A 14,458-nucleotide genomic window follows, 5' to 3' on the forward strand; every position below is an offset into this window, starting at 1 on the left:
CTTGTCCCCCATCTTACTGCATACAAAAGTAGAGTTGGAGAATACACTTTTGGTCAATATATCTGGGATAAACTTTGAGGATACATGCAATCTTCTCAAAGGACCTAGCAGTTGTGACGTTTATTGATGGAATTGGTAACCGTGAAAAGAAAAGTGTTTGACATTCTGACCTTTCTCTTTTGTAGCCGACCACACAGTCGCCACAGGATGAGCAGGAGAAGCTCCTGGACGAGGCTGTTCAAGCCGTGAAGGTTCAATCATTTCAGATGAAGCGATGCTTGGTAAGATCTTAACATCCCATTGTTCGTGCATTAGCCATGTATATTAAAGGGCAACAAACCCAACACAATTCAGATGCATTTACTTCTACTGCATTCACTTCATCATACATTCACTTTGTCACATTTACCTCCTCATACCTTTACTTATGTCTTTCACTTCTTTTAATATTCACTTCGTCATTAGAAGGAGTCCCACTGTAACCCATCTTAGTTCCTCAGACATAGTCTCCCACCTACACACCCCTTGACCCCCAACCTTAATGTACAGCTAACCGTACTATATCAATTGACACCTTGGCAATGTGAAGATTAAGGCAAAGTAATTCAAGAAGAAGTAAATATCTGAAGTGGATGTAGAAGTGTAGAACTTTTTTAGGCAAAGTAAATGGGGGATACCGAAAATTCTAGAGGAGAACCTTTAAGCTGCCAGTGAATATAGAGACCATGCAACCGTTCCTCCCTACTCAATCCTGTAGTTACTGTCACAGATGGCTCAAAGAACTCCCAGAGACTGTTCAAGGGTTTCTATTGTAATTGTAGACAGGGTGCTGCAGACATTGGGCCTGATTCATGGAGCATTTTCCTCTTGGATTGCGCCATTATAAAACACTTCTGTGAATCAGGCCCATTCTCTCTGCCTGTCCCTCTCAGTACCACTTCCTCCCTAACCCAGGGGTCCTTATTCCCCAGATTAGTATAGGCTGAAGGTTTCTCCCTACTGCATAGGTTCTGTTTTCTGCTTGGGAGTTCCTAAAAGCCAATGCATTATCTGTCTGAACCCCCTCCGCGATTTACTAGACTGACCTTATATAATCAGTGTTAGTTGACTAAAAGGGATTGTAGGTTGTGCCTATTAGACACACGGCCCGATTCATTTTTTTTCCTACGACGCCCACGTATTCCTCTCCCTCTTGCTCTCTTCCTAATGTTCCCCTCTTACTACTTTGCTACTCCACCAACATCATTCTTTTTACTCTGTCTTCCTACTCTGTCCCTCTTATGTCTCTCACTCATTCTATGGCTTGCCTCCACACTTTAATAATACTATTCCCTCCTCTGCGCCTCGCTCCTCTACGCTGCTGCTCCTTGCTCCTCCCACTGCTCCCCGCGCACCCACTCCACTTTCTATTCACTCACACACCTTTCACTTTCACAACCACTTCAAAGTCACTTCCTGAAAATCAGCCAATATTTTTACATGCCTACCCGCAACACAGTACCACTTCCACTCACTCACCCGCTCCAAAAAATCGCCTCCACACTCAAGTCCACCAACTTTCTTCCTGCTGATCTCTTGATCTATCACCTCCTCCTACTCTGACCTCACCCGTGCAACACTCAACTTCCTATTTCCTGGGGACTTTCTTCTTTTTCTTTTTTTTAAAAACTTTTTTTTGGCAAACATATCGGAGTACAGTGGGTTATGTCTTTACCAAAGCACATAGGTAGACAAATGGGTTACTCTAGAGTAGGTTTATATCGGGGGCATCTAACATACTGTGGGATGTCTTAACCCACTAGTCCAAGTCCTGTAAAAATAACTGTGCATTGCTGGCAGCAGAAACATCATAATGGCCGCTGGAAAGCATGCTGCTCGCTAGAAATCACCAGAAAGTGCGCAGTGAAAAATCTGAAAAATATGCCACCATCTACTTTTGCCTATGTCAGTGATAACACAGGAGACCACTGCCAAAACCCACATTTGGCTGCCCACAGAGCAAAATCATTGCAAAAGGAACAGGGCTGTTTGAAAAATCTGTTATTTGGTGTAAAATCTGCAAAAATCATGGCTCACAAACCACCCAAAAAGATCCAACCTCCTTGTTGGGTGGTCCACATCATTCTACTGCAAGAATCTACATAAATATAAGGTCTACAGAAGTATGTGTTATCTGAACAAAGTCCACTTTTGAGGATTGTTTGCTGGAAGAAATCTCTTAAAAATGGGTGTAATACCGTTACTCACCTCTATCAGAAGCCGGCGATTTAAAACCAACATGTGTAAAGTTGAACATTGAACCCAAACTGTGCCAAAGAAAGACTTGCTATCAGAAGCCTAAGAGGTGGATACAATTCAAAACTATATTCTGAAAAGGCTTGAAGTAAGAAATTGTTTAATGTATGTGTTTAAAAATGTGAGTTATATTTTAAGGCAAGACAATTTTTAGACATTGGGTTTAGGAGTTACATTGGGTTTAGGAGTTAGTTTCCCACACTGTGCTTCAAACAAATTCCACACCTCCTCCCTGAACAAAGGAAACTTCCCCCTGCCCTTGGCTAAGAACTTGACAGGCTGTTGTGAGAAGGAACTAGGAGGGGCATCATGGCCTGTTGCTCTGAGTGAAGACAAAGGAGGCCTTGGGCTGAATAGGAATGCAATTCGGGTGTGACTGACAACAAACTGCTGGCAGGAAGGACACGTGACCCTCTGAGTCAGCCCTGCTCTGGAGGCGGACCAGACTGAAATGTGGATTTAACATTGGATTAAATATGTTTTAGAAAAATGCTTATAACAAATTGCACTGAACTGACAAAAATGTGAAACTTTGAGATTGTTAAACTGTGAGCAAATTTTTCATTTTAAGACTAAGCTGGAATCCGTGCGATGTTCTGAGACTAAACCCCAGAATTTATTCATATTGTAGTTACTGTGTTTATGCTAGGAACATCAAAAATATACAGAAATGTGCTCAGATGGCATATGCATGCATGTATAAAAATTGGTGCAGAACTAACATTGAGAAACCCACCAAAAGCGCAAAAAAGTTGTCATTTACGAACCAAAGCTCGTAGGAACATGGGACTTGAACAGAGACATGCCTTAATTAATCTGTGATGTGTATATGTAATATTAACACGTTGTGCATATTGTAAATGTTTTTTTTATGAAAAATAAGATATACCGTACAGACACAAAGGGGAGGGTTTTTCCCTAAACCATAAACATGACACAGGATGACACGCTGCTCCTTTCTCCAATCAGGGGACAGGGAATCCTCTGACCTATAAGACTCTTAGAGGGGTGAGCATAGAGAATCCGCCACCCCACCCACTTTGGAAATACATAAATAGGGACTGCTGAGGACAGGCAGGACACACACTTCCACTCCAACTGATTTCTTGGCGAAGCACCCGGCAGGAAGATCCAGGCTCCAGGAAGATCCAGACATAGATCCATAAACCAGACTCCAGAGACCCAAGCTCTAGAACCACACTCTAGAACCTTGAAGCAGAGAGGCCTAACCCAAAAGCTGAACCCTTCTCAGCAGGCCTTCAGAATCTTTTGCAACCTGATTCTAACCCCTAAACACTCATGGGGCCTAACCTAACCCTTCAACAGCCTGGCTGAGCTGTTTTGCTTCTAGCTAAGAACCCTGTGCTAGAACCCAGATCCAGCCCCAGAGAGCAGAGCTGTATCCAGAACCCTTCAGATCCAGTCCAAGAGGCCGCGCAGGTCCTAGTGCCGTGCTGAGAGCACAACCCAGTGCCTGAGACCTGTCCGGTGGCAAGTGCAGCCAAACCCTTGACCAGATCTTTGACGGGGCCCATTCCATTCCAAAGCCATAGGAGTGAGTATCCAGTCTAGAACTGTACATAACCAATCTCTTAGTTTAAAGTAATCCTATTCCATCCATTTCAACCTATCCAGAACTGCCTTATAGAATCTTTTGTCCACCCTGAATTCTTCTCATTATATTGTCTGTGATAATTGTAGCAATAATCATCTTTGTGCTGATATTTTTCTGAAGAGGGACAAGTGTTTTGACGGACAGAAGTCAGAGTGGAGGCGCCGCTGTTCTGGTGGCTGCCCGTTGAGTGTCTTGCTTCTTCATAGCCCCTTAGTATAAGTCCATATTGATTCCTAGTTTTTAAAGCGCAATCTTTCATTTTGAAATCTTGATTCTGTTTCTGAAAAATCTACCTTCACGAAAACCTCTAACTTTTGAACCGCACGTCCTAGAACCGAAGTGTAACTGTCATTTTGAAGCTAAGATCCTAAGCTTTCTAACGAATCTTATAGTTTTTCCGTAATCGCGTTTCACGCATGCGGAAAAGTTGCCGCGAATTGCATTTTGGTTAAATTTCACCACATTTCAGAATAGTTGTTTCGAGGGGATTGGGTTCTCCAAAGTATTCCATATCTATGACCGTAATCGCCACAGCTGTGCTGCTTCGGAAAATCTTTGGCTCCTGCGTCGATGATGTCGATACACCGCCCTCGAGGACCTCCTTCGAGGGCCAACGTCACTGGATGTTATAAGTAGGACACACGACGCCCGTAGCCTCAGTTCCGTTTTTTCTGCGAACGTGTTCGCTTCGGGAATCTAGGCGCACCTCGACTCTTTGGAGTTTCTGTTGTTTCTCGGTTCTTCGAACCTGTTTGGTGTTTGTGAAGTATTTCTACGTGAAGATGTCTACCTCGTCTTCCACACCGCGTCCGGGCTTTAAGAAGTGCGGGGACTGTGGGTTCAAGATGTCAGTTACGGACTCGCACAACGCCTGCCTCTGGTGTCTCGGGGAGGCCCATGACACGGGTGACTGTGTCGACTGCCAGTCGCTCATGTCGAAAGCCTTGCGGGAGCGCAAGAAGAAGTTATCGGTAGGTAAGGCGTCCAAGCCCCGGAAGTCGAGGTTTGCGGGGCTTTCGACGGACGACTCGGAAGGGCGACTTGCCGCGTTGTCGTCGGAGGTCCAGTGGGTCTCGGTCCCAGAGTCGGTCTCGCGACTCCTCTGCCTCTTCGAGGCACTCCCGGGAGCGCCGTCATTGGTCGCCTTCCCCGTCCTCATCCGAGGACTCCGCCCGTTGGCGGGTCGCTTACCCCACCAAGCATGCGACACCAGAGGAATGGGCTTCCTTTGGGAAGAAAATGTTGGCGATTCTCGAATCGCAGGGCACTGGTCCGTCCGCGCCTCTGAGTGGGGTCGGTCGTGATCAGCCGAGAGACACCGCTCGCACGCCTTCGGGCTCGGGTGGTCGTCACGATTCGTGGGAAAGGTCCCGCTCGGACAAGGGGAATCGTTCTCGGCATGCCCAGTCCAGGTCCCGGTCCTCAACACGCTCGAGACCGTGTGAACCTGTGGTGTCTTTACGGAAGACGTCGACACCGGTGGCGACGAGGTCGTCGACGGACTCTTTCGAGGGATTGCGTTCAAAGAAGTCGTCGACGCCATCGGCGTCCTGGCCGTCGAGGGACACGCTCGGGGCCCCGGCCTCGAGGACTGTGTCAGCGCCGTCGATGCTGTCGACGCCGCTTCACTCGACGCCTTTCAAGGCTGTGTCGACGGGGGTACCCCGTGGCCTGGGGGAACCACCTAGAAAGGCTCTGGCCAAGGTCAAGCATGGCTTTGGTTCAAGTTCTGTGCCTTCTTACTGCCATCTGGAGTTCATTTCAGAGGTGGATGAGGGCTCTGATCATGGCATGGTGCCTGACACAGTGCCAGACGAGATTCTCTTGGGCCGTAGCCAGTTTGAGGACTTGAGGCAGTCCCTTCATGATGCTAGTGGGCTGGACACCTCTCCGGAGGTGGAGTTTGGTAGGCCTGAGCCTGGCACTCATGCCGATTCTTCGTGCCGGCACCTTATGTCAAGGGTCACCGAGTACTTAGGATGGTCTGCTTCCCCCGGGGGAGTTTGTTCAGGATGACCTTGCGGATATCCTCGACATTGGTCCGCCAACTGACCCGGTACTGCAGTTTCATATGGCTCTACAAAGGAGGGTGGCGGTGGCTTGGACTGCTCCGGAGAGTCTCCCGGCAGTGGGAAAGTCTTTGCCGTGAAAATAGCGCCCAGCCAGTAGTGACCCCTGCTACTTGTCAAAGCACCCTACTCCGGAGAGTTTGGTGGTGCAGGCGGCTACGGCCCCGGCAAAGCAGGCGTCGTACCCTACCATCCCTCCTGATGGGGACGACAAGCGTTTTGACGGCTGGGCGAAGAAAGTGTTTTCTGCAGGGGGTATGACGCTTCAGGCGGCCAACTCCATATGTGCCTTGTCACGTTTCACGCGCACTCTGTGGAACTGTTTCCTTGGCGGCTGAACATGGCGGCTGAACATGATCGGGATGGTTTCCTTGTCATGGTTCAGGATGGCAAGGATGCCATGTGTAAGGCCGTTCAGTCGGGTTTGGACATGGCAGATTGCGTCATCCGGTCCATGGGGGCGAGCACTGTGATAGGCAGGTTTGCGTGGTTGCAGAAGTCGGGGTTTGCTCCTGATGTGCAGGCCCGGCTCCTCAACATGCCCTTTGACGGGGAACATCTTTTTGGCGGCAAGGCTGACGAGAGCCTTGAGAGGTTGCAGACCTCAAAAGCTGCAGCGAAGTCGTTGGGCGCTGCAGTTCGACAACCTCTGCCTTTTCGTCCTAGGGGACAGCAATGGAGGGGAGGTTCCTTTCGTTATTACTCATTTTTGGTAAAGCGAGAGGAGCTGCCAGTCAAACGGGCCATCGTAGGAGTGCCAGAGGTGGAAAACAAGGTACTGGAGGTGCCAAGGCCGCTCGGGCTGTTGCCTCTTTGCCCTCAGGCAAAGCCGCAGCTGCTTCAGCTCAGTCATGAGGCCATGTCCAATGGTTCGCCGGTTGGGGGAAGGCTGGCGCAGCATCTTGCAGAGTGGCGCGCCTTACTTCAGATGTGTGTGTTCTGGAGATCATAACCCACTGCTACTGTCTTCCTTTCCGGCAGAGGCCTCAAGACAATCCACCGGGGAATCTCTCTTTGAAGAGTCCGGATCCGCTCCTTGCACATGAAATTCAATCCCTACTGGAGAAAGGCACCATAGAACTGGTGCCTGTAGCGGAGAGGAACAAGGGATGGTATTCCCCTTATTTTTTGATTTCCAAGAAAGACGGGGGATTGAGACCCATCATGGACTTGCGCGGTTTGAACAGACTCCTCAGGAAGGACAAGTTCAAGATGGTTACCCTCTCTCAAGTCCTCCAGGCCCTTCAACTTCAGGACTGGTTGGTGTCTCTCGACCTCAAGGACGCTTATTTTCATGTGCCTATCCATCCAAAGCACAAGAAGTACCTGAGGTTCGCGGTTGGCGACTCGCACTTTCAGTTTCGGGTCCTACCGTTGGGATTGACCTCCGCCCTGAGGGTCTTCACCAAGCTCATGTTAGTGGTGGCAGCGCACCTCAGGAAAGGGGGGGGATTCACGTCTACCCCTACCTGGATGACTGGTTGATCAGGGCGCGCTTGTCTGAGCAAGTCTTGGTTCATCTGTCAGTCACCTGCCACTCCCTCCACAAGCTGGGCTTCTCCCTCAACTTAAAGAAGTCTCATTTGGCACCAACTCAGAGGCTCCAGTACATCGGAGCAGTGCTCGACACGTCCCTGGGGCAGTGTTTTCCTCCCCAGGTGAGGGCTCATCACATTCAGCAGATGGTGCACAAGTTTCAGATTGCCCAGCCTCTCCCAGCGTTCGAGTTCTTGCGACTGCTCGGCCTCATGGCATCCTGCATTCTTCTGGTGCCAGAGGCAAGGTTGCGGATGAGATCTTTGCAATGGACACTCAAGCTCCAGTGGTCTCAGTCCTCCGGCAGGATGTCGGACCCTGTTCAGGTGCCGTCTTCGGTCGCCCAGGACCTTCTGTGGTGGGCCGACAAAGGCAATCTGATGAGGGGGGCTCCATTTTGGCTGCCCTTGCCGGAGGTGACGATCGTGACAGACGCATCCCTCAAGGGATGGGGAGCTCATGCCAACGAGTTGACAGTCAGCGGTCTTTGGTCTCCGTCGGAGTCCAGACTTCATATCATTCTGTTGGAGCTGAGGGTTCGTCAGGCTAGCCCTGAAGGCTTTTCTGCCGACTGTGCGAGGAAAAAATGTCCTCATCCTGACGGACAACACGGTCGCCATGCACTACCTCAACAAAAAGGGGGGGGGGGCAGTGTCACTTCCTCTGTGCAGGGAGGCGTTGCAGCTCTGGTTCTGGGCAATCCAGCAGGAAGTTTCGATCTCGGCAGTTCATCTGGCAGGAGACGAAAACGAGACGGCGGACGCTCTGAGCAGGCACAGCGCGATCCCTCACGAGTGGGTGTTGGCTCAGGAGATTCTCCTGGAGATCTTCCCCCTCTGGGGGACCCCTCAAGTGGATCTCTTCCCCTCCAGTGTCAACCGGAAGTGCGAGAGGTTCTGCTCGCGGGAATTTCCTCCAAACGGAGCCTTAGGAGACGCGTTTGTGGTGGAGTGGTCGTTCCCACTGCTGTACGCGTTTCCTCCAGTCCCCGTCATCACGCAGGTACTGCGGAGGTTACGGAAGTTCGGTTCCCGGATGATCCTCATTGCTCCGGCGTGGGCCCGGAGGACGTGGTACCCAGACCTTCTCGACTTGTCCATCTGCCCTCCATGTTGTCTTCCCTACCGAGATGATCTGCTCTCATGGGAGGGGGGTCCGGTTCTCCATCCAGAGGTCAGGTCCTTCAACCTTCACGCTTGGTTTCTGAAAGGTTGAGGTATAAGGATTGGGACCTCCCTGAAGACGTGATGGAGGTGTTGCTTTTGGCCAGAAGGCCCGCAACAAAGTCCCTGTACCGTTGCCATTGTAGAAAGTTCTGCGACTGGTGCAGGGTTAAGAATGTGGATCCTTTTGCATGTGAAATTCCCATGGTTCTGTCTTTTTTGCTTTATTTGGCCCACAGGGGCCTTCAAGTGTCCACCATTAAAGGTTACCTGGCGGCGCTGTCCATATTTAAGCGCTCGTTGGAAGAGAGTTCCTATTTTAAAATTCCTTTAATTTCTCAGTTTCTGAAAGGGCTCACTAATGTGTTCCCTCCGTCACCTTTCCAGGTGCCCGGTTGGGATTTGAACCTTGTTCTCAAGTTTCTGATGGGTGCTCCGTTTGAGCCTTTGCGTTCATGCCCTTTGAGACTGTTAACTCTGAAAACTGTATTTTTAGTTGCGGTCACTTCTGCTCGCAGAGTGAGAGAGTTACAGGCACTTTCAGTTAAGCCACCCTTCACTGTGTTTCATAAGGACAGGGTTGTCCTTAGAGTTCGTCCTTCTTTTCTTCCGAAGGTGGTGTCGGAATTTCATTTAGGCCAGAAGGTTTTTCTTACGGCATTTTATCCTTCTCCACATCCTGGTAAGGAAGAGGAGAGGCTCCATAGGCTTGATCCTAGGAGAGCGTTAAGCTTTTATATTTCACACATGTCCCGGGTCACAGTGGACGATCAGCTCTTTATTGGTTACGCTGGAAAGCATTTTGGACAGGCTGTGACAAAACAGACTTTGTCTCACTGGATTATTTTGGCTATCTCTAAGTGTTACCGGTTGGCGGGTAAGGACCCACCGGTCGGCTTACGTGCCCATTCTACCAGGGGTATGGCTGCCTCTACTGCCCTGCAGAGGGGTGTTCCTATTCGTACCATCTGTGATGCAGCCACCTGGGCTTCGGTAAATACTTTTGTACGTCACTATTCCCTCGATTCCATCCGGGGGCAGGATCTGGCCTCTGGCAATGTGGTCCTTTACTCTGCAATTTGATTGGGCATGCTAAATTTCTGTTTTCTAAATTCTTTTCCCACCTCCTTGCGTTACTGCTTTGGGAGTCTGTCATAGATATGGAATAAGTCAGAGGACCCAATCCCCTTGAAGAACAAGTTACTCTTTTACCTGGTAACATTCTTTCGATGGGATGGTCCGACGACGTATTCAATATCGCTCCCTCCCTACCTTCCCCGCTACAGAATTTCTTATGCGATTGCAGCTTACGTTTCCGCAAGGCTTTGTGTGTCAGACTGGCAGAAGACTGGTGGCACACGTTCTGGGGAAAAAACTACAACTGAGGCTAGGGGCTTTGTGCGTCCTACTTATAACATCCAATGACGTCGGCTGTCGGAGGAGGTCCTCGAGGGCGGCATATCGACCTCATCGACCTCATCGACGCAGGACGCAGACGGCGATGATTTTCCAAAGCAGCACAGCTGTGGTGATTACTGTCATAGATATGGAATAAGTCGTCGGACCATCCCATCGAAAGAACGTTACCAGGTAAGAGAGTAACTTATTCTTCTTGTTTGCAACTGCTGAATTTTTTTTCAATCTGATAATCATTCATAATCATTGCTAGTGTTGACCTGAACCAATCCAAAGTAACTCACTAGTGCTGAATCCCATTTAGTAATTTAAAGTCATTTTTAGCATTTTTCCCATTCATTGCAAATCACATTTAAAAGTAATTGACCTGTTTTAAAATCATACCTGTTCTCTCTAAGCTTGCTGGGGGGAACTGGGATTGAACTGCATTATTGATTGTATTCCTGAAACCTATGTGCCCTCATTTCCATCTCTTCATATTGCATAGTGGGGGGAGTGTTGCTTAGTGACAATCAATTGGGGAGGTTAGCCAAGTATGTCTGAAACTCAGATCATATATTCTTAGGGCGGGACGTGGGGGCCAGTGAGTTCACATATTGTTCCTCGCAGTCCTGGGCCCAGGTTAGTGCAGCCATCCAGGCTTTACTGCTGGGTGGAAAGGCATGTTTCCATTTCTGCAGCACACATCTCGTAGCGATCATACAACCTATATTCATAAATGCATACATTTTCTTACTCGGTATGTCGTTCCATACACCAAACAGGGCCCCTAGTGGGGAGCGTTCAAGGGGAACGCCCACTAGGTCAGAGAGATTTTGCAGTACATTGCCCCAGGCGGTCCTCATCTGGACACAAGACCAGAACATGTGCATTTGGTCAGCCGAGTCTGATCGGCATCTGGGACAGAGGTGGTCTGCGCCCTGCGAGATTCTGTTGAGTCTTTGTGGGGTGTATTACAGTCTGTTCAGCAGTTTATATTGCATACATCGGAAACTGAAGTTCAGAGAGACCTGTCTGGTATGTGTACACATGCGCTTCCATAGGGTATCAGTTAGATCCATCCCCAGATTGTCTGACCACCTAGTGCGCACTCTAGAAGTGAAGTCCGATATTCTGTTCAACAGCATTCTTTATAGTATTGACACTATCTTGCGGGCACTATAGGAGTTAGCTATGTACAGCACCTCCTGAGTTTCCGTGGGCTCGGATGGGAGGGAAGACCACAGTGATCGTGCTGCCGTGCACAGCCTGTAGTATTGCAATATTTCTAGTCCCGAGCCAGTGTGTTCCCCCCACCAGGTCTGAGGTGTAATGAATTTCCCGTCCAGGAATAGGTCTGCAAGCGGTGTGTAGCCCAGCCCCCTCCAGTGTGTTGCCAGCGCGGTGTGCCAAGTGGTCCAATCCAGGGAAACTCCATAAGGGAAGGTATTTGTAGTATCAATGTATTTCTGTACTTGGTGATAGTATGTGGCGCCATGCTAGTAAAGTGGCAGTGAATGGGTCGTACAGGTAGTCATCTTTATATGTTCGGTTCATGATGAGTGTTTTAAGGTTGGATTTGCCGGCTGCTAGGTGCTCAAGTTTGACGTTTGGTGGTTGCTGAGTTTACCCATACTAGTAGCAGGCATACTGGTCTTGTGCCGCCAACCAGTAAAATTCAAGGTTGGGGGCTGACAAAGAGTCATATCTAACCATTTCTTCCGCACCACCCCAGCATGCCACAGGAATTGCGTACAAAGTCTGTGCATTTTGGAGAAGGGTTTGACCGGCCAGATGGGGACGTTCGCAAATATGTATAGAAGTTTTGGAACTAGCACCATCTTCACTAGGGATCATTTACCAGCCATTCTGATAGGGCGTGCACGCCACCCAGTCAGTTTCCTTTCCACATAGGTTTCCATTGCGCCATAGTTGTCAGACAGAAGAGGTGGCTTTGCCCCAGACACCCTTACCACCCCAACGTATTTAATTCTGTTGGGGAACCAGCGGAGGGGTAATATACCTCTTGGTTGTTTGGTGTTGCTAGTGAGTGGGAATTTTTCGGATATGATGTAGTTTATTGTGAACCCGGGGAAGCCTCCCCATTGGATCACATCCCGGAGGATAGGGTTGAGGTTTTCTTGAGGGTCCCTTACGTATAGCAGGACATCATCTGCATATAGTGATACTATCTCCGACCGGCCTTCGAGGCGGATACCCCGATGACCGTGACAGGATGGAATCATGTCAGCAATTGGTTCGATGGCTAGTGCGAAGAGAATCTGGGCGAGTGGGCATCCCTGTTGTATGCCCCTGCTTAGATTAAAGGGTGCCTGTTAGGGAGAATTGTAATTTCTGTGCTAATTCCCTTCAACCTTAGAGACCCCCAGCTCTTTTGTTGGACTTTTTAATTTTAACCCTGGAGTGAGTGAGACCTTTTTCTCATTCTCTCGTGTGTTTGACCTGATTTCGATTGCATTTCCTTTGTTTTTAGAGTCTGATAAACTCCAAAGGCATCTACTTGTTGTATGGTGACGCACAGCTCATTCAGTGCATTGTCGCAGAGTAATCCTTTATATTTTTCATACAGTTTAAATATGTTTCTTGTGTGAACTACTATTCCCAAGAATAGTAAAGTGAAATTGACTTTACTTGCATTTTCTCTTTGTTTGTCCAGCACACACCACCTTATGTGGAGAGCTGGGGGGGTTACTTAGAAGCCCCTTATCCTACCTACTCATGTAACATTTCTTATTTTACCCTCACTAGTTTAAATGGCTGGTGGCAGTGGTTTAATTTTCCTACTATTGTGCTTTTCTATCGCAGGCTGAATCCTCAGCTGCATTATAGCACCCATCGGTGACAATTTTGTCAAAATGGTTGTGGTCTTCTTTTTTCGCCCTTTTCTATTTGTGAGGTCTTTCTTGGGTTTTACTCTGCACGCCAAGGCAGGTTTGAGCCCTTTGTCCGTTTTGCGTTTGGCAGGCTTCAGTACTTAAACACGCCTCTGGCTCAAGTATCTGGAAGGGCAGGAAGTGAGGGAGGTTCCCGAAATTCCCCTGTCCTTTATCTTTAAGAATGCCTGAATGCACCCAGTCCTGATTGGCTGGCTGGCAGCCACCCTGCTGTTTGAGTGACAGCTAGGCTGTGCCTGAATGGGAGAAACCTGCCTAAAAGGCAAGGGTTTTGGTACTAGGGGCAGAGTCGACCACTGGGAAGAACACCCGACAAAGAAACCGTGAAAGAAGCTTGCTGCATCCTCCTGTACCTTTGAATTGCCAGGTGAAGCCCTGCTGCTGTGCTGAAACTCCTTTTTCTGATCTTCAAGAGAAGCTCCGGAAGGGACGACTTCTTCCCTTTGGTTTAGTGGGACCAACTAACTCCGAGACAAACTCTACTGGACCATCTTCCCCCGAATGGCTGTACTTCTTTGCTGCTTCAGGAACCGAGTGCCAGAAGTCGAGAAAAATGTAGTTTAGTGCAACGTCTGCAAGCCGGCCAGAAGCTCCAGGAGTCTCCCCAGGATCCTTCAGAAGCAGGACGACCAGAGTTCCAGTCCCTTCACCAGAGTGCAGGACTCAAGGAGTGAAGGAAACCCAACTGCTGTCCGTGGTGGTACTGTTTACCGAGCTCTGAAACTGCAAAGTGCAGCTGATATGAAAAGAGCCCGTAGCTGCCGGCGACCTCCGACTTGCTGCCGTAGGAGTCCTCCAGACGTCCTCCCTCTTGTCCACACGACTGAGGCCCGGGATCTGCATCGCTGCAAACAGACAGAAGCCAGCTGGACCACTCTTCTTCTAACCAAAGGTACTGTTCTGACTTGGGGTACTTAACTCAGTGTCTTTAGCTTCGCTTTTCTCAGTTAAGACTTGCAGTTACTTCGCTAGAGTTGATTTCAGCTCTCCCCTTCACAAGTGTAACCGTTTGTGACCCTATAGTGATTTTACATGCAACAAACTCTCTAACTTTGTTTGTTTAATACTTTATCTAAGAAGTGCCTCAGCTCCATAGACTGTGCTCCAATTGACTTTGGCTGTTCTGGCTCCCTGAAGACTCTTCCAGTCCACTTGACTTTGATATTTACTGTCCCTCAGAGGTAATAACTTGGTGTTAAACTATTATTGCTGGGAAAGGTTTTGTCTCGACTTCATTTGAAGATTTAAGTGCTCACATGCTCTGAGAACCTGTTTAACCTTTTTCCTTCCCTTAATCTGTCCTTTCTACAAACCTCAGAATCTACAAAGTGTACTAGTGATATATAAATGCAATTCCTAGTTAGTGAAGTTACCTCAGGGTGTAGGAAGTGTGTAAAAAACATCTCTAAGATCATCTACTAGGTTTGTGTTGATTCTGGAAAAGTATTTTAAAGTATATTTGATTGTTAC

The 14,458-nt window shown here is 48.7% G+C and overlaps 1 protein-coding gene across 1 annotated transcript in view; it reads left to right on the plus strand.

Moving 5' to 3' along the window:
* VPS35 (VPS35 retromer complex component) overlaps nucleotides 1–14,458 on the plus strand; it is a 1,351,314-nt gene that overhangs the window by 150,434 nt on the left and 1,186,422 nt on the right. Inside the window, exon 2 of the mRNA XM_069607068.1 lies at nucleotides 186–281. Within this exon, the coding sequence (XP_069463169.1) occupies nucleotides 186–281 (96 nt within the window). The remainder of the gene's footprint in view (nucleotides 1–185; nucleotides 282–14,458) is intronic.

Source organism: Ambystoma mexicanum, chromosome 1p, assembly GCF_040938575.1.
Source record: "Ambystoma mexicanum isolate Mex_15411 chromosome 1p, UKY_AmexF1_1, whole genome shotgun sequence".
NCBI lineage: Eukaryota > Metazoa > Chordata > Amphibia > Caudata > Ambystomatidae > Ambystoma > Ambystoma mexicanum.